Source organism: Schistocerca gregaria, unplaced genomic scaffold (genome assembly GCF_023897955.1).
Source record: "Schistocerca gregaria isolate iqSchGreg1 unplaced genomic scaffold, iqSchGreg1.2 ptg000180l, whole genome shotgun sequence".
NCBI lineage: Eukaryota > Metazoa > Arthropoda > Insecta > Orthoptera > Acrididae > Schistocerca > Schistocerca gregaria.
The window spans coordinates 2,497,096-2,515,870 of NW_026061730.1; the positions used below are offsets into that span (position 1 = coordinate 2,497,096).

General features: G+C 43.2%; 1 protein-coding gene across 1 annotated transcript in view; it reads left to right on the top strand.

Moving 5' to 3' along the window:
* LOC126302892 (uncharacterized) overlaps positions 1-18,775 on the top strand; it is a 223,198-nt gene that overhangs the window by 116,135 nt on the left and 88,288 nt on the right. The window contains exon 5 of the mRNA XM_049991748.1: positions 7,292-7,547. Within this exon, the coding sequence (XP_049847705.1) occupies positions 7,292-7,547 (256 nt within the window). The remainder of the gene's footprint in view (positions 1-7,291; positions 7,548-18,775) is intronic.

Below are 18,775 nucleotides of genomic sequence, written 5' to 3' on the forward strand. Positions count from 1 at the left end.
AGATATCACTATGTACGATTTGGAAAGACGGTAAATTAACCATCTATATTACCTAAGTCCAAAACGTTTTCCATATGTGTGAGAATAGACGAAAATAAGATGTTGCCAAATATAATGAGTAGATTTTGTAAAACCAAAGCACTTGGGTGCACAAGTTCTGACGTGCCTCATCATTATCGCACTCTTTACGTATTTTCTGTAATTATGTCTTCTACATAATTATCGAGATTGACATTACCGTAATAAACAATTCAGAATCAATATAGCGATGTCAAACGGCTCTTAACTATTTAACGTAAAGCGATACATCGACAAGAAAGAGAACACATTACAAAGTAAGCACCAAATATCCATCGTTGCACAAACACAGTGAAGAGTGGAAAGTTCTGCGGGATAAGGGAAAATGGCGGATGGCATTCTGCGCGTTGGAGACTAACAGTCACCACTGTGTCGTCGTGATGCAGAGGACGTGCAGCACAGCCTGCGGCCCCTGGTGCCTAAAGTGACTCGCACGGATTTCGCTACCTTCACTGCAATGTACATCTAACCTTTCCGAATAATTTAATTTTCTAAATTAAGTAAAATATTTCTGTACCTGTAAAATTACATTACAATGACCCTGAGAATGTTCGTGGGACTGAATCACCTGCAGACGTATACAGAAAGTCCATCCTTCTTTCCTTTATCGTAAGGGATCAATGACTGTCGTTGAAATCTGTACACCTGTGAATCGTCTCCTTTTCAATGGAAAGCATGGCAAGAGCACACAGCCTATCTTCATCTGTGGTACTTCTAAGGAACTGTTTGACCTGCGACAGATTGCGGAAACACCTCTCTGCTTCACACGTCCTCATGGGATAGCAGCCGCTTATTTCAGCAGATTCATGACGTCGCCAAGGGGTTCTTGAAGGTTATTTTCAATGACAAACTTTATGGGGGCTACTGCGCTTTTCTGTTCTTGAAAATTATTTTAAGAATGAATGGTCTGTAGTTCTGTTTTTAACACAGTTTTACTTCAAAAATAGATAGGAGTGCGCAACAGCAGAAAGAATTTGTTCAGGACACTTATTTTACAGTGCAAGGAAGAAGTGCTGGTTAAGTAAATTGGAGGCCAACAAATGGCTGTAGAATTTAAGCATCTGACTGCTCTGTGGTATCATTGAGTGCTAGGCTCAGACCTAATGTTTGATTCACAATTGGCGTCTGGTTGCTGGTATCTTCAACGTGTTTAACATTCTATAAGGGCCTCTATGCTCGTTAACTGTGAAGACCGTTTTTGATTTAATCCGTCTTATGGTTGATACATGAAGGATTCTTCGTTTCCCAGTTGCATATGGAACAGCCAATTTTCCAGCTGAATGACGGAAAGATATTGCTACCTCTGTAGTAGTTCTGAAAACAGCTTTATTTGTTTGTTTTGACTTATAGCTTGGGTAAGAACTACGTTCAGTTGGTGTTCATAACAATGCACACAGTACACGAAATACGAAATTGTGCTCCTCTCTTACAGTTGTTTGGATTTCTGTATGGCAGTCACGCATGACGTAGGCACCATAATAACTTAGAGATTTTAAGTATTCTTTCGTTTCTTGGACAACATCGGCGAGTGTATCTTTAATTGAATCAGCCAAGGAGGAAGCACTGATAAGCAATTGATTTGAAAATATGCAAAAACTTTAAACCGGGTACTCAGTACATAACAGAAAACGAAATACTACAAACAACTGAAATTTTGAAGATACATCGAATATTTCATGTGCTATCACAGACACTAAATGTCTGTCTTAGCTAATTCTGAATTACTTTCGTCCTGACACACACGTAACGTACAGTCGAGTAAATCTTTTGTATACCACTGGATGCACCTAAAAGACAGCAACATTGTTAAACGTGCTCTTTCACATCCGCAGCTAAAGCGGAAGTGAAATTTACCCGCTGTCTGAATATTCTAGGATTGTTAGATTCTACTGTTTCATCATGTCCACCTAAGGTAGGTTCAGACTCACAGCATAGTTTAATACAGCCAGTTATCTTGGAAGGAACATACCGATTTTCTCTTATATTGCCATTCTGTCGTTCTGTGTTTTGCCTGAAAGCTAAGGTGTTGCTTAATTTCTGTTTTTCCAAGGACTGATAAACCTAAATAAGCTTTCTTATGTCCATTATATTCCTCACGCTTCTTAACCTTCTCTGTTAGATGCCTTACAAGGAACCTGTTGAGTGCCAGCTCGTACGAGCAATCTTTAGTGATTGTCATTTGAAAGATAAAATTACGACAGGAAAAATATTATCTGGTAAATGACTCATCACGTCCACAGAAAACGAGAATCCGGGAGGTACGGAGATAACCCTTCTATGAGATGCATTATTATACATCACAAAATGGACATTGTCGACATCCAAGAAATGTTCGAAAGAAACCATTAACTTTGACCATCAAAAACCGAATAAAAATGGCTCGTCTCAATGATAACAAAAGTTCGCGCCTTCCAGATCAAAAGCGAGCTCCTTGGGAGTTCCAAACCGTGCATAACGTTCAGCTAGGTATCTACTCTTAAGGAATGCCTATAGAAGTCACATTGGTGTAACAGGGTGACGGGAACTGATGCGATGGCGTGCAACCGAATGCGAAACAGCCTGTCCTGGACCTTATCGTAAAACTGGCTGTCCTTTAAGGCGTCGCTGCAGATAGTGCGGTAATATGTTTAATACGCACAGAAAAGACAAACATCTGGAGGCTGAATCCATTTGGTGGTTCCAGATGGTATGAACTGCAATGTCAGACACTTTCCAGAAGCGATAGTTTGTTTTTTAGGAGTATGATTATTACACCCAGACTAGGAATCCAGCAACTTACTCTGACGAGCTATTGGCCAAAAGCAGTGTTCATACCATAGCTGGAGTTCTCTTGCGCCCCTTCTCCCGCTCTTGCTTGCTGTGATATAAATATTCCCTACTGCCATTTCCAAAATCTCACACACGAGAACGAATCAAATGACACAGAGCAATAAATAGCTTTCCAGCCAATTTACCATCAGGTTAATAAGTCGCCATAGCTGACACGAATGCGTCAAGGAATTGATATCAAATGATCTTGATAGATCTCTCTTGGTACGTCTAATTTCGAGGGTCCCTTTCATGTACGTTTCCTCTTCAAATGCCAATTGGCTGCAGTTGAAAACAAATTCCTTACTGAACAATGGGATAGTTTATTTTATCTCCTCTACAAATTTTTGGGCCGACTCAGTAGTTTTCTGTGCATCGTCAAGTTGAGGCTTTGTTTGAAACTTTATTATCTCATGTCTTCCACTTCTGTAGCACTGTTTGACGTTATGGAAGCATCCACTGCTTCTCTTGAAATCGCTATAATGTATGTCGCGCGCAATTTGATGCAGATAACACAGTGGGTCACTAGCCAGTACATCCCGTAAATTGTATCGAACAGCCTTGAAACGTGCGAACATCAGTTTTTGTGATAACTGCGCCTTGTCCTGCATTGAACGTCCGTAGTCTTTCTTACGCACTAACGCTCATATTTCTGCGGACTTTTACAAAATATGTTCGTAATTGTTCTTTTGCTAGGCTGTCATGATGTTCCGAGTAAGTAATTATGTTTAGCACCCGCTCCTTGGACAGCATTTGTCCTTCACTACTTTTCACTGGAGACGAGAACTGCGGCTCCCTGTCCGACAACGACCACACCTGTTTCAGTACCACTTTCTGTTGCCATGCACGTGTCGTCATCTCTCCACTCCTCTCGTACATTTTTCGCAGTACACCAAGCATTCCACTGACTAATCTTGCAGAAAGGCTAATCTTTCACAATTGACTTCTTTCTCTCCCAGCGAAATTTCTTGGGTTCCTTTCTTACTAAATCTCAACTTCGGCTAGTGTCACTGAAGACATAATGGAATGTTGGCTTTGTTTACCGTTGCCATTGCTCCGCTTTGTATCACCACCAGTAGCACTGTGGCACTGTCGTCAGTTACTCGTCAACTACGCTCTGTAGCCTCGTGCTGTCGACAGTCTTTGATACCTCCAGTCCCGACCGCTGTTGGCATTAGCTGCCAGTGTTGGCTTCGGAATGTCCGCCTCCGTAGCGTAGCGCTACCATCACCGCCTACCACACAGGGGGCCTGGGTTCGATACCCGGCAGGGGACTGGGTGTTGTGTGTCCATTTTCATCATCATTGACAAGAAAGTCACCGTCGTGGCGTCACCTAAAGGGACTTGCAATACGGCGGCCGAAAATCCCAGCCAACAATGCCATACAGACACTTCCGTGGTATGCAATATATGGGGCGTCGAATGGCGTTACATCTGACATTCCAGTACATGTCCAGGTAGTATCTTTACCCTTAGCTAACAGCAAACACGGAAAACAATATGAGTTATTGGTAGCAGTGAAGCAGGAAATCCAAATGTTCCTTTTACATACATGTACATGAAAGGAGTTGCAGAATGCCTTTGTTTCACAGTTGCCTTCGAAGCTTTAAGGTGTGTCATATAGAGTTTTTTCTCTTTTGTTTCTTTCTTTTTTTTCTTTTTGCTGCGATTTTTCTCCGACAGTGTATTACCGGCGAGCTTTCCCATCGCTCCTCTCTGCTGAAGAAAAGCCCATAGAACTTACTCTCGGAGGTTCCGAGGACAAAGTGTACCTTAGCAGTCCCCGGGTAATGCTTTCAGACACACGCTTGCTGTATGAACAACGTAAAAATTTATCATACGATAAAAACTGAAGATGCAGATAAAACGATCTCATACGGGGCAGACTCGGAGGGCGATTATTTAGTTACATACATTTGTAATTTGCACAACCAGCTCTTTTCCGGGGCGTATAGGGTTTCTGGGCCTGTAAAGGTTCCAGGTTGTGGCTGGAGAACGGCCGGAGAACGCGAGTCGTCCAGTACGGGGGTGGGGGCCGTCGGGAGCCGCCCCGCCTGCAGCCGGCCACGCAGGCCGGGGGGTGCGTGGAGGGGGCGCGCCAGTGATATTAGCAGCAGTTTCTGTTTGTTAGAGAGTTTCTCAGGGAAAGTCCCTCAGTCACTGGCATTATTCCAGTACGGGAAGCCTCACGTATCGCTACACAGTTGACGGGGACAGGCACCCGCGAGAATATACGAGAAACACCAAGTCGCACAAGAGTACATCGCAGCGCGCCAAGCGAGTCAGTCGGCTCTCAGACACGACGAGGCCGAGGTCTCCGTGTTGCGTGAGCAGCGTGCGCTTCTCCCCTGTACGAGTCAATTACATTTCTGGTATCAGGTGTGTACTACTCGAACGTTCACAGTGGTTAATTACAATAGACGTACCGTAATGGCTGCCCGCAGTCCCATCACAAGCGACTGTATGATTACAGCGCTGCGAGGGACGTCATCAGAATTAGCAGTCTCACTGGGCTGGTACGAAACTTTAAGAATGTTTACTGGAGAGATTGGCTGACCAGTGATGTAACCTCATGTGGACTCCGTCACCGAAGCCGATCTGTCGGGTGTAGCCGTGCGGGCTAACCGTCGTTTCCCTACAGAGATATTACGCTTTCTTCTTTCCTTTTGCTTCATTTTGCAGTCTAACTTACTGCGGGTTTTATCACGCATTTGCTGAAAAAGACTTGAGTCGCTCTCGTCCTGCATTGTTTCATCCTTCGCGAGGGAATGAGCAGGCAGAATAGGTTTTGTGTGTCCACAGAGTCTGCCAAACTTTCTGGCAGATGAAAACTGATCAGCACTTTCTAGTGCAGAGCCACTCTCCGGCACTCAGTGCCTTCATTGCTGCTTCGCTTGCGGCGAGGAACCGTTTGTCCACCGCACTAGCACATCGGTCGACAATTTCCGTTCGATTGTTTCTAAAATGATCTCAATATTTGCTGAGCACTTCGCTATAGGTTTGTTTTCTCTCTGTTCCGTAATCGCTGAACGTTCCCACACAAGTACAAAGGAACAGAAGTGCATGTACTGCCTCGTACGTGTACAGAACAACGAACGGCAGCGCGTCTGCTACCTACGTAATGAGATAGCCTAGGTGAAAACGGCGACAACTAAGGCTAAAATACTGCTCAGAGGCGTATCCCAGCGATTAGAGCGAGAAAAGAGTGGTATGCCGATTACATCAATGAGAATTCCAGCTTTGCTGGCTGCAGTTGTTGTGACTCTGACGCAATGCTTGACAGGTAGACTGTAACGGGATAGGCTAAATGTGTGGCGCTCCAGGATATGGAAGTACAGAATGCCTGGAGTCACCGTTCAAACTCCAGCCTGAACTGGAGCTCTGGAGTCACCAGGAGAGGCTCCCGCCGGCTGCGCTGCAGTGAGGGGCGATGTCTGGAGCGCCCTGGCGGCTGCAGTCCAGGTGCCTCTCGGGCAGCCTGGAGTCTCCTGTCCAGCCCCGCACTGGCAGCTCCGACACTAACGTAAGAGTGCCTCTGCCCTGGCGTTCTGCATTTATGAGCACGGGTCCATATGTATTATTGCCAATCTCTTTTACTTGAATAACACTGTCTGCGCGTAGGCAGGTACATCCCACGTTGCCGTTGTAGCCTTGCAGAGCAGCACGGCTAACATGCGACCTCGAATTATTTTGTGGAAAGGATATCGAAAAACCGGCCACTGTGGCCGAGCGGTTGTAGGCGCTTCAGTATGGAACCGCGCGACAGCTACGTCGCAGGTTCGTATCCTGCCTCGGGCATGGATGTGTGTTATGTCCTTAGGTTAATTAGGTTTAAGTAATTGTATGTTCTAGGAGACTGATGACCTCCAATGTTAAGTCCCATACTGCTCAGAGCCATTTGAACCATTTTGGTATCGAAAATATCGCAATAGAACTATCTCAATGACTCAGAAAAGTAACAGCTGCTACCCATGTAACCAATTACTTATTGTATACCAAGTGGCTCCCCGTGAGGTGGCCGAGAATGGGAACGAAGAATGCAACGAGCCATCTCCACTCTGCTCGGGTCCTCGATGCACAGATGCTGTGATCAGAACGAAGGCTCGTCTGGAATGAGGGCACAGTGTCCAGTGTCCAGTGTTGTGGTGTCGGCGCAGCTCTGCCCACTTCCTCGTCAGGAGGAGCCGCAGCAGTGGCCGCCGTGCTGAGAGTCCGCTGACTTGCTGACCGGTTGCTTCCAAAAGTGTGCAGAACACCTCGCGCCGTGTCGAGTATCGTTGGAGACTGCTTTATTACTGCTTCACTTTCAGTGGCTGTTAGTAGTGGTGCGGACAGCAGCAGCCAATGGAAGCTCGTGTGAGGAGTCAGCGTGCTGGCCTCGAGGTGAGTGAGCCGCGTTTTGCAGAATGGTTCCCAGTGGCCGTAGCGTGCGGGGCCCCGGAGCGCCCGCCCGCCGCAGACTCGCCTGTGGAGCGCCTGACGGCCCGCCTCTGGGACTACGGGCCGCCGCCGCCCGCAGGTGGGCGGCAGGGAGGGAGAGCGGGCTGCGGCGCCGCCCTGGCCGAGCTCCGCCGCCTCGCGTGGGACGAAGCCTGGCAGCTCGTCCAGCAGCTCGACTGCCGGATCGCCGACGGCTGCGTCGACTCCTGCCCTGTGCCGAGGTACGAAGCCCACTGCACGCCACATCTGCTAGCCGTACAACTAACCCTGCTTCCCTGCCCTTAAATTTACTCTCAATGCTGTCACCAACGTTTGATATTTCCCGAGGCTAACCCTCTGGCAATAAGTGCACCCTAGTGAGACTCAAGGAGGCACCTCACTAATACGTGTTGCCTCCGCCTCTTCTGTTGACACTTTCCACAGCGTAGTCATGACAGAGCCTCCGCATATCGCTACAGGAGACAGCAAATGGTCTGATGATCATAGTCAAACATTGAAAGCGGTGACCAGCAATAAAACATTTTTCGATCTAGATTCATTGCCTTAATAAAATTGAATTTATATCCCTGTTTCACAACCATATTATCAAAAATCAATAAGACTGCTGTCTCACTTGAGACGACAACAGCTATACCTTGATCTCGTAGCTAGTTGTAAATAAGTTCAAAAATGAACAATGAACTCTACCAGTAACTAAATTAATTATGTTTTAGAAAGAATTAATTATACATTGGCGACTCCATGGCGTGTTGTGTGCACCACGACCAAATAGTGGACAGAATTGGAAGGAAAATCAGCACGGGCCGTATTTTGTTGTTTTGTTGTCAGCAAAATCGATTTTCGTTCACTTACTGACCATCTTCAGTGCTAGAAGCTAAAAATTTCCACATAATGATAAGAGAGTAGAAAACTGAAAATCACAACTGCATCTGCATATGAACATAACAGTCGGTAGGAACATACCTGTGATATACAATTAAAATTGGTAGGCACTGGCATCAAGCTATAACCACAAGCTTAGAGCGATCACATAAGCTGAGGCCGCTGTTTACACGCATCTGTACAGCAGACCTTGGTGTGACAGGGCTTGGAACGCCCTCTATGTGACATGTCACGTGAAGAATTAATATTGCTGGTTTTAGAAGATATTAACACAAAATACTTCTTGTGCATTTGTGACTCATGAAGTAATTCAAATTAAAATGTACGTAAAAAACATAGCAGACGGAGGTGGAAAGAAACATCTAAACTACACTGGCGTATTGTTTTTTTTAAACACCAACTTACAAAACATAAGGTAGCTCGATAATAAGTTGTCAGAGTGCAGGACAAGCAAAAGATAAAGAGAAGGAAAAAGAATAATACACGAATAACATGAAATGAGGTATAACACAGTTTTTTAAAAGATATTACCCACTATCTGGCGTGGAAAGTTAGAAGTACAACGTTCGTGATTTACGTAAACCGTTACGTTAAGACTAAGTATTCAAATATATTAAAAAAACAGTAATAGTACGAAAATGTCATTATGTAATAATTAAAATGCCGTGGAACACTATATTCATTATAAAAGTTTTGAAGGTGTAGACAAACAATTTTGTTATCATGAAACTTACTGGCAGATTAAAACTGTGTGCCGGACTGAGACTCGAACTCAGGACCTTTGCTTTTCGCGGGCAAGTGCTCTACCAACTGAGCTACCCAAGCAGACTCACGGCCTCTCATTACAGCTTTACTTCTGCAAGTACCTCGCCTCCTACCTTCCAAGCTTTACAGAAGCTCTCCTGCGAAACTTGCAGAACTAGCACTCCTGAAAGAAAGGATACTGCGGAGACATGCCTTAGCCACAGCCTGGGGGATGCTTCCAGAATGAGATTTTCACTCTGCAGCGGAGTGTGCGCTCATATGAAACCTCCTGGCAGATTAAAACTGTGTGCCCGACCGAAGCTCGAACTCGGGACCTTTGCCTTTCGCCGGCAAGCGCTCTGCCAACTGAGTTATCCAAGCACGACTCACGCCCCGTCATCACAGCTTTACTTCTGCAATTACCTCGTCTCCTACCTTCCCAAATTTACAGAAGCTCTCCTGCGAACCTTGCAGAACTATCACTCCTGAAAGAAAGGATATTGCAGACTCATGGCTTAGCCAAAGCCTGGGGGACGTTTCCAGAATGAGATTCTTTCAGGAGTGCTAGTTCTGCAAGGTTCGCAGGAGAATTTCTGTAAAGTTGGGAAGGTAGGAGAGGAGGTACTCGCAGAAGTAAGGCTGTGATGACGGAGCCTGGGTCGTGCGTGGTAGCTCAGTTGGTAGAGCACCTGGCAGGGAAGGGCAAAGGTCCCAGGTTCGAGTCTCGGTGCGGAACGCAGCTTTAATCTGCCAGGAAGTTTTATATGAGCGCACACTCCGCTGCAGAGTGAAAATCTCATTCTGGAATTTTGTTATCATATTTAACCGACATGATGATGTACATCTCGTTTGTCCCTTTGGACAAATTAACATTATTATAACAATAGTTATGCGCTTCTGAATAAGCACTGGGTCATAAACCATACATACATGACATAAAACATATACGGTTGCTTAATGTAAAACATAGCGTCCACAATTTTCGTGGGGATTTAGAAGTACCTATATCATTCTTGATTTACGTAAAATATTACGTTAAACTCAGGTGTCAAACATATAAGAAATAATAGTAGTACGAAAAATGCCACTAAGTAACAATTCAAATCCTGTTGTTGTGGTCTTCAGTCCTGAGATGCAGCTTTCCATGCTACTCTCTCTAATGCAAGCTTCTTCATCTCCCAGTACCTACTGCAACCTACATCCTTCTGAATCTGCTTAGTGTAGTCATCTCTTGGTCTCCCTCTACGATTTTTACCCTGCACGCTGCCCTCCAATACTAAATTGGTGATCCCTTGATGCCTCAGAACATGTCCTACCAACCGATCCCTTCTTCTAGTCAAGTTATGCCACAAACTCCTCTTCTCCCCAATCCTATTCAATACTTCCTCATTAGTTATGTGATCTACCCATCTAATCTTCAGCATTCTTCTGTAGCACCACATTTCGAAAGCTTCTATTCTCTTCCTGTTCAAACTATTTATCGTCCATGTTTCACTTCCATACAAATACTTTCAGAAATGACTTCCTGACACTTAAATCTATACTCGATGTTAACAAATTTCTCTTCTTCAGAACCGCTTTCCTTGCCATTGCCAGTCTACAATTTATATCCTCTCCACTTCGACCATCATCAGTTATTTTGCTCCCCAAATAGCAAAACTCCTTTACAACTTTCTCATTTCCTAATATAATTCCCTCAGCATCACCTGACTTACTTCGACAACATTCCATTATCCTCGTTTTGCTTTTGTTGATGTTCATCTTATATCCTCCTTTCAAGACACTATCCATTCCGTTCAACTGCTCTTCCAAGATCTTTGCTGTCTCTGACATTTTTATTTCTTCTCCATGGATTTTAATACCTACTCCGAATTTTTCTTTTGTTTCCTTCACTGCTTGCTCAATATACAGATCGAATAACATCGAGGAGAGACTACAACCCTGTCTCACTCCCTTCCCAACAACTGCTTCCCTTTCATGTCCCTCGACTCTTATAACTGCCATCTGGTTTCTGTACAAATTGTAAATACCTTTCGCTCCCTGTATTTTACCCCTGCTACATTCAGAATTGGAAAGAGAGTATTCCAATCAACATTGTCAAAAGCTTTCTCTAAGTCTACAAATGCTATAAATGTAGGTTTGTCCTTCCTTAATCTAGTTTCTAAGGTAAGTCGTAGCGACAGTATTGCCTCACGTGTTCCAACATTTCTATGGAATCAAAACTGATCTTCTCCGAGGTCGGCTTCTACTAGTTTTTCCATTCGTCTGTAGAGAATTCGCGTTAGTATTTTGCAGCTGTGACTTATTAAAGTGATAGTTCGGTAATTTTCACATCTGTCAACACCTGCTTTCTTTGGGATTGGAATTATTATGTTCTTCTTGAAGTCTGAGGGTATTTCGCCTGTCTCGTACATCTTGCACGCCAGATGGTAGAGTATTGTCAGGACTGGCTCTCCCAAGGCCGTCAGAAGTTCCAATGGAGTGTTGTCTACTCGGGGGGGGGGGCTTGTTTCGACGGTCTTTCAGTGCTCTGTCAAACTCATCACGTAGTATCGTATATCCCATTTCATCTTCATCTACACCCTCTTCCATTTCCATAATATTGTCCTCAAGTAAATCGTCCTTGTATAGACCCTCTAGATACTCCTTCCATCTTTCTGCTTTCCCTTCTTTGCTTAGAACTGGGTTTCCATCTGAGCTCTTGATATTCATACAAGTGGTTCTCTTATCTCCAAAGGTCTCTTTAATTTTCCTGTAGGCAGTATCTACATTACCTCTAGTGAGATAAGCCTCTACATCCTTACATTTGTCCTCTAGCAATCCCTGCTTAGCCATTTTGCACTTCCTGACGATCTCATTTTTGAGACGTCTGTATTCCTTTTTGCCTGTTTCATTTACTGCATTTTTATATTTTCTTCTCTCATCAATTAAATTCAATATTTCTTCTGTTACCGAAGGATTTCTACTAGCCCTCGTCTTTTTACCTGCTTGATCTTCTGCGGCCTTCACTACCTCATCCCTCAAAGCTACCCATTCTTCTTCTACCGTATTTCTTTCTCCCATTCCTATCAAAATCTCCCTTATGCTCTCCCTGAAACTCTGTACAACCTCTGCTTCTTTTAGTTTATCCAGGTCCCATCTCCTTAAATTCTCAACTTTTTGCAGTTTCTTTAGTTTTGATCTACAGGTCATAACCAATAGATTGTGGTCAGAGTCCACATCTGCCCCTGGAAAGGCCTTACAATTTAAAACCTGGTTCCTAAATCTCTGTCTTACCATTACATAACCTATCTGATACCTTTTAGTATCTCCAGGTTTCTTCCATGTATACAGCCTTCTTTTATGATTCTTGAACCAAGTGTTAGCTATGATTAAGTTGTGCTCTGTGCAAAATTCTACCAGGCGGCTTCCTCTTTCATTTCTTTGCCCCAGTCCATATTCACCTACTACGTTTCCTTCTCTGCCCCTGGAAAGGTCTTACAATTTAAAACCTGGTTCCTAAATCTCTGTCTTACCATTACATAATCTATCTGATACCTTTTAGTATCTCCAGGTTTCTTCCATGTATACAGCCTTCTTTTATGATTCTTGAACCAAGTGTTAGCTATGATTAAGTTGTGCTCTGTGCAAAATTCTACCAGGCGGCTTCCTCTTTCATTTCTTTGTCCCAGTCCATATTCATCTACTACGTTTCCTTCTCTCCCTTTTCCTACTACCGAATTCCAGTCACCCATGACTATTAAATTTTCGTCACCCTTCACTATCTGAATAATTTCTTTTATTTGATCATACATTTCATCTTTTTCTTCGTCATCTGCAGAGATAGTTGGCATATAAACTTGCTTACCCGCATTCCTATTTTCCTATTCATTATTAAACCTACCCCTGCATTACCCCTATTTGGTCTTGTTCCTCCTGCCACCGAACTTCACTAATTCCCACTATATCTAACTTTAACCTATCCATTTCCCTTTTTAAATTTTCTAACCTAGCTGCCCGATTAAGGGATCTGACATTCCATGCTCCGATTCGTAGAACGCCAGTTTTCTTTCTCCTGATAACGACTTCCTCTTGAGTAGTCCCCCCCCCGGAGATCCGACTAGTTGACTTTTTTACCTCCGGAATATTTTACCCAAGAGGACGCCATTATCATTTAATCATACAGTAAAGCTGCATGCCCTCGGGAAAAATTACGGCTGTAGTTTCCCCTTGCTTTCAGCCGTTTGCAGTAGCAGCACAGCAAGGACGTTTTGGTTAGTGTTACAAGGCCAGATTAGTCCATCATACAGACTGTTGCCCCTGCAACTACTGATAAGGTTGCTGCCCCTCTCCAGGAACCACACGTTTGTCTGGCCCCTCAACAGATACCCCTCCGTTGTGGTTGCACCTACAGTACGGCTATCTGTATCGCTGAGGCACGCAAGCCTCCCCAGCAAGGCCCGTAGTTCATGGGGGGAGGATTCAAATCCTATGAGACAATATTCATTACAGCAAAAAAAATGTTTTGGTAGTGCAGACTACCAATTTTGTTATGTTTAACGACGCGATGATGTACGTATCATTTGTCCCATTTCGAAAAGCTGACATTTTTTATAACACTGGTTGTACGCTTCCACAAAAGGCACTGGGTCAGAATCCATATATACATTCACAGGTTTGATAAACCAGTAATAAAACTGCCAAGCAACCGGTTTTGAATATTAATAAAAATAATTTGATTTTACATATCTATCAGTAGCAGTGGGGCCCATATGAAATAAAAGCAGACCTAACAATACCTATAATTTTAATTATGTTATGGAAACAAATTTAAAATACAAGGTGTGAACAAGTAGTATACATCATACATCGAGAAACCATCATGAGTCACAAACGCACAAGACGTATTTTGTGTTAATATCTTCCAAAACCCGCAATATTAATTCTTCACGTGACACATGTCATGTCCAAGCCCTGTCAAACCGAGGTTTGCTGTACAGATGCATGTAAACAGCGGCCTCAGTTTATGTGATCGCTCTAAGCTTGTGGTTATAGCTTGATACCAGTGCCTACCAATTTTAATTGTATATTACCGGTATGTTCCTACCAACTGTTATGTTTATAAGCAGATGTAGCTGTGATTTTCGGTTTTATACTCTCTGATCGTTATGTGGAAATTTTTAACTTCTAAAACTGAGGATGGTCACTAAGTGAACGAAACTCGATTTTGCTGACAATAAAATAACAAAAAAGTTGTAATTATAGAGTCAACACCCAGTACCGTAAGATAATAGTAATGCTCCACATCATCTGCTATACATTAAAGTCTCCAACATTGCAGCAGTCAACAACAGTAAAATAATGGAAGCCACAGGAATCATACAGCCAACCAGTGCCACATCAGAAGTTTATTCACACCTTTACCATGCTTTACTGTTCATTAAGCCATGTGTCTTCCTTAGCATTTGAGTGGATCATTTTAGTGTTGACTGAGCCTAATGTGCTGGTTTCTATTTTCACACAATAATCTGTTGGAACCTAGCTTAGGATTCGAATAACCTTTTGACATACAACTAACTGATTGCATGATTCCCATTCTTTCCATACATCATTAAGTTATATGAAGACAGTCACATTCAAGTCAACTTTCGCTTCAAGGATCATGCAATGGCATCACGTTATTGCCGCCTGTAGCCTCGGAAACTTCGGCAACTCGGCGTGGAAGAGAGTTCCGAAAGTTTCTTCAGATACGCAGCATCCACCCAAGGCCTCCCACTGATGATGAGATCTCGTAGAGCTACCAGTTAGCGGGGATGTTGGCTGCCGTGCCCCAGCTGCTGTTCCAGACAGTACCATACAACGGTTGTCTAGCGGTCGTCTCAAGATGCTGTAAGGCACCTGAGTGTTTGTGAAACCAGGAGTGTATACACGCAGCACTGAGAACACGACTGTGTCATCTTCTACAACGTAAGTGTCCAGAGAATATTGATCAGGAAGGTATAGCAAATAGGGCAACACTTTGTCAGCGAGAATGTTGAAACAAACGTGCTGGTTCAGGTTCACATTAACCTTAATGACGTAATCCAAGTCATGGTGACAAACACCCCCGTAATGCCATGGAACCACCACTGCCATGAACTGCATCCTCTACACACTGTATCTTAAAGGCCTCAATAAGACGTCGGTCCAATTGATACCTCGACAATTTCAGAGCAGGTGAAATAGCGACTCACATAACGCACCTCCAATCAGCCACTGTCCATCTCCATGTTATTTCGCCCACTCAAGACGCGCAGCTATGTGTGTCTCTGTGAGCTACGGTCGCTTACTCGAAATGCTTAGACTGTGCAGCTGCCTTCTCAACGATTTCTCCGCAGCTGGTACACATGGGTCTGCTTAGACTGGTAATGGCAATTTGTGTCTCGTTTGCAACCGATCGCCGGTGACCTGGAGTGACATTCGTCACCAGCCCTGTCGGCTAGGATCTTTTTAAGCCACAGCCTTACATCACTACGAGTGGTTGACCATTCGTCGCAGATACTTGGACAGTCCGCGTTGATACGCCAATAGATCGTGTAACTTTACTCGTGGTGTGGTCGTGGATATGTAGAAATGCAAAAATTCCTCCCTGCCACTCCTCGACTTCGCCACGTCGACCCAGGTGACCGCGCTGACCCCACGCGAGCGACTAGCACGTACACACCACGATCGCCTCCTCACTGTCACCACTGACGTCAGCTGTGGGGCGTCACGTGACCGCTTGCTGCCTCCCCTGCACCAGAGCGTCCAGCACTCCAAGGCGACCCCTGTACTCAGTTAAGTGGAGGCGTAGAATTTCGTCTGAGGGGATTATTTCAGGCTTTCCAGAAAACCTGGATTTTGTACACTTTTAACCTACACCAAATTCGACTATGATAAGCGTCATTTTGGAAATAACTTCGTGGTTGGCGACCAGAAGCACACTTCGTTCGTTTTTAGTTTCACTCATAAATGGTGTATCGTTATCGATAGATAAATTTCTTTCTACGAAAGACGTGTTGTTATTGCTGTTAGAGACATACTTGTACTGTTCACTGAATATATACAAATTTCAAAAATTAGTTCCTCATTTGGACATAATGCCCTTTTAATATCATAAAGGAAAACTTCTCTGATGTTCTGCAACTATTATTTACATAATCACAAACTAGGAGTCAGTTTCTTATGCTATGATCAAGTGACAACAAGATGGGTTGTGATTAAAGTCGTAACTGCTGCACAACATTGGTGAAATGTTTCCGTTGTGATATTATTGTCACGCTCTGTCAAGCATCGAACGACAATTAATTTACTTAGTATCATTTTCTGTAAAACGCGGTTATGTCTCCGACATGTTAAGAAGTGAAATACATCTCAACATACCCACGTCTTATTAAGCTAGCTAATAAGGTTACTGAAAAATTCACCTGTCACATTGGAAAGTGAAATTAGATTAGGAAGTAAGACACTAAAGCCATGGATGAGTTGTCCTATTGGGGCAGCAATATAGCTTTTAATAGCCGAAATAGACAGGATATAAAATACAGACTCACTGCGGGTCAAATAGAAGCTCTGGAAAGTAGGAATTTTTTTATTGTTTAACATAAATTTGACTGTAAGGAATTCCTTTCTCAAGGTATTTGCCTCGAATGTAGTCTTGTATCGAAGTGAAACATGGAAGATCACCTGTTGGCACAAGAAGGGAATAGGGATACTGCAATGTAGTACTGGAGCAAACTGTTGAAGAATAGGTGTGTAGTTGGTTTAATTAATGAGGAGATACTGAATCGAATTAGGGACAGTAAGAGATATGCCACAACTTGATTAAAAGAAGGGATCAGTCGACAGGACACCTCCTGAGGCGTCAGGGAATCGTCTGTTTGGTGATGGAGAAAACGTTTGGGGAGTAAAAATTGTAGAGGAACACCAAGTGATGAGTACAGCAAACAGATTCAAATGAATGCAGGTTGAAGTAGTTATTAGGAAGTGAAGTGGCTCTCACTGGATAGTGTAGCACGGAGAGCTACGTCAGACCAGTCTTCCAGCTAACGACGACAAAGACAAATAGCTACAAATATTGTATTGATAACGGTAATAAAGTTATTGCACACTAATGTATATCAGTAATGGGACGGACGAATATCTGAATCTGGCTGACTGATGGAAACTGCGCGTCAGGCTGGGACTCAAAGCCAGTCCTCCTCCTTTTGGGGAGATCGCCCTCACCAACTGAAGTATAAAGACATGAAGAACAATACGGGAATTGGGGATCCGCCTTGATGCAAAACACTTTTCTTGTTTATTTATTTAGTCCCCAAACTAGTTTCAGCGACAATTATCGCCATCATCAGTGGGTTTAAATGTAAAACATACAGAAAACAGCATGGTTATAACACGCTGTAAAACATTGCTAGAGTACTGTTTGTTTCTTAAATACTATTTTCTGTGAGTACTTTCATAATATTTATTATACATTACAGCATGGTTTTAAGATTGTGATCGCTGTTTGCGGCATATTTTCTGTGTTTCTCTGTTGCCGTTTTTCTCGGCATACATCATGTCATCTGCGGCTGTGTGGGCGGTTGTCAGTAAACAAATACGAAAACGTGAACTTACGTATGTCAGCGTTATGCAGTTGGGATTGTAGTAGTGTTGTGGATAGTTTTAGTGTATACTGAGTTGTTACTTAGTTTCTCGTGAAGTCATGTTCGCTGGACAACTTTCAGGTGCTTTTATACACAGAAAAGCACAACTTTCTGACTTCGTTCATAACGCAAAACATTACGCCGTGTTGCCGTTAGCGTGTGCCACAAGAAATGTATAGCATGTTGCAAGAAGGCTATTAAAATTGAAACGAAAGTTCTGAATGTCTCTGTGTGTGATGGGCGAGAGGTTCTTTTGCGTGTGTGTGCTTTCTGTTATGTGTCCTGGGTCTGTTCTCACAGAGCAAGAAAGCGCGTGCTTTTGCAGAGGGTTGTGTTTTCGTTTATTACGTTTTTCTCTTCCACTATAGCCTTTTGTATGTAGTAATTTCCTTCTGTTGTTGTTGGTATAAACAGAAAAATTTCTGGAAGAGAACAAAATAACCATGATAACGATTGATCGAACACAAATATATCAAAGGAACCTAAACACTCTCTTAAAAAGCATCACACGCAACCGTACACCGAACCAGACAAAAAGAAAGACACAAAAGAAACCTAAAGCTTTGCTCTCTCTTACCCCGGTCAGACCAGTGGTGGACTTCAGAGAGACACTTGTACACATATATAGAGAAAACATACACATAAACGAACAACAGAATCCTTAAAAACGGCAGGACACATAATAAAATTAAGAACATGAACATCCTCCCAACAGCAAAACTGGGAATCTTCTGACAATATATCCATGTACGCACACATACACACAGAAGAAACTATGACCATTATATAACAACAGCTAAAATAAAGAAATTCCCAGACATACAAATAAATGAAATCTCATCCATTCTTAGGTTAATCACTCAACAAAACTGCTTCACTTTCAACAAGGAATTCTGTTCGCAAAAAGAGGGGCTAGTCTTCGGATCCCTCATCAGTGGAACATTTTTCAGCATTTTCTTTGCTCATATAGAGAAAACAATATTCAACATCATTTTAAAACAAGAAGGATACAAAGTAACTGACTGGTATCGAAACGAGGTTGACATAACTGTCTCATAGATGAAACACAAAACAGACAGATGAGCTAGGCATGTAACACAGATACAATACACCCATAAATCCACTTCACAAGGGAAAGCGAAGAAAACAATAAACGAAATTTCTTGGATCTTACAAGTGCA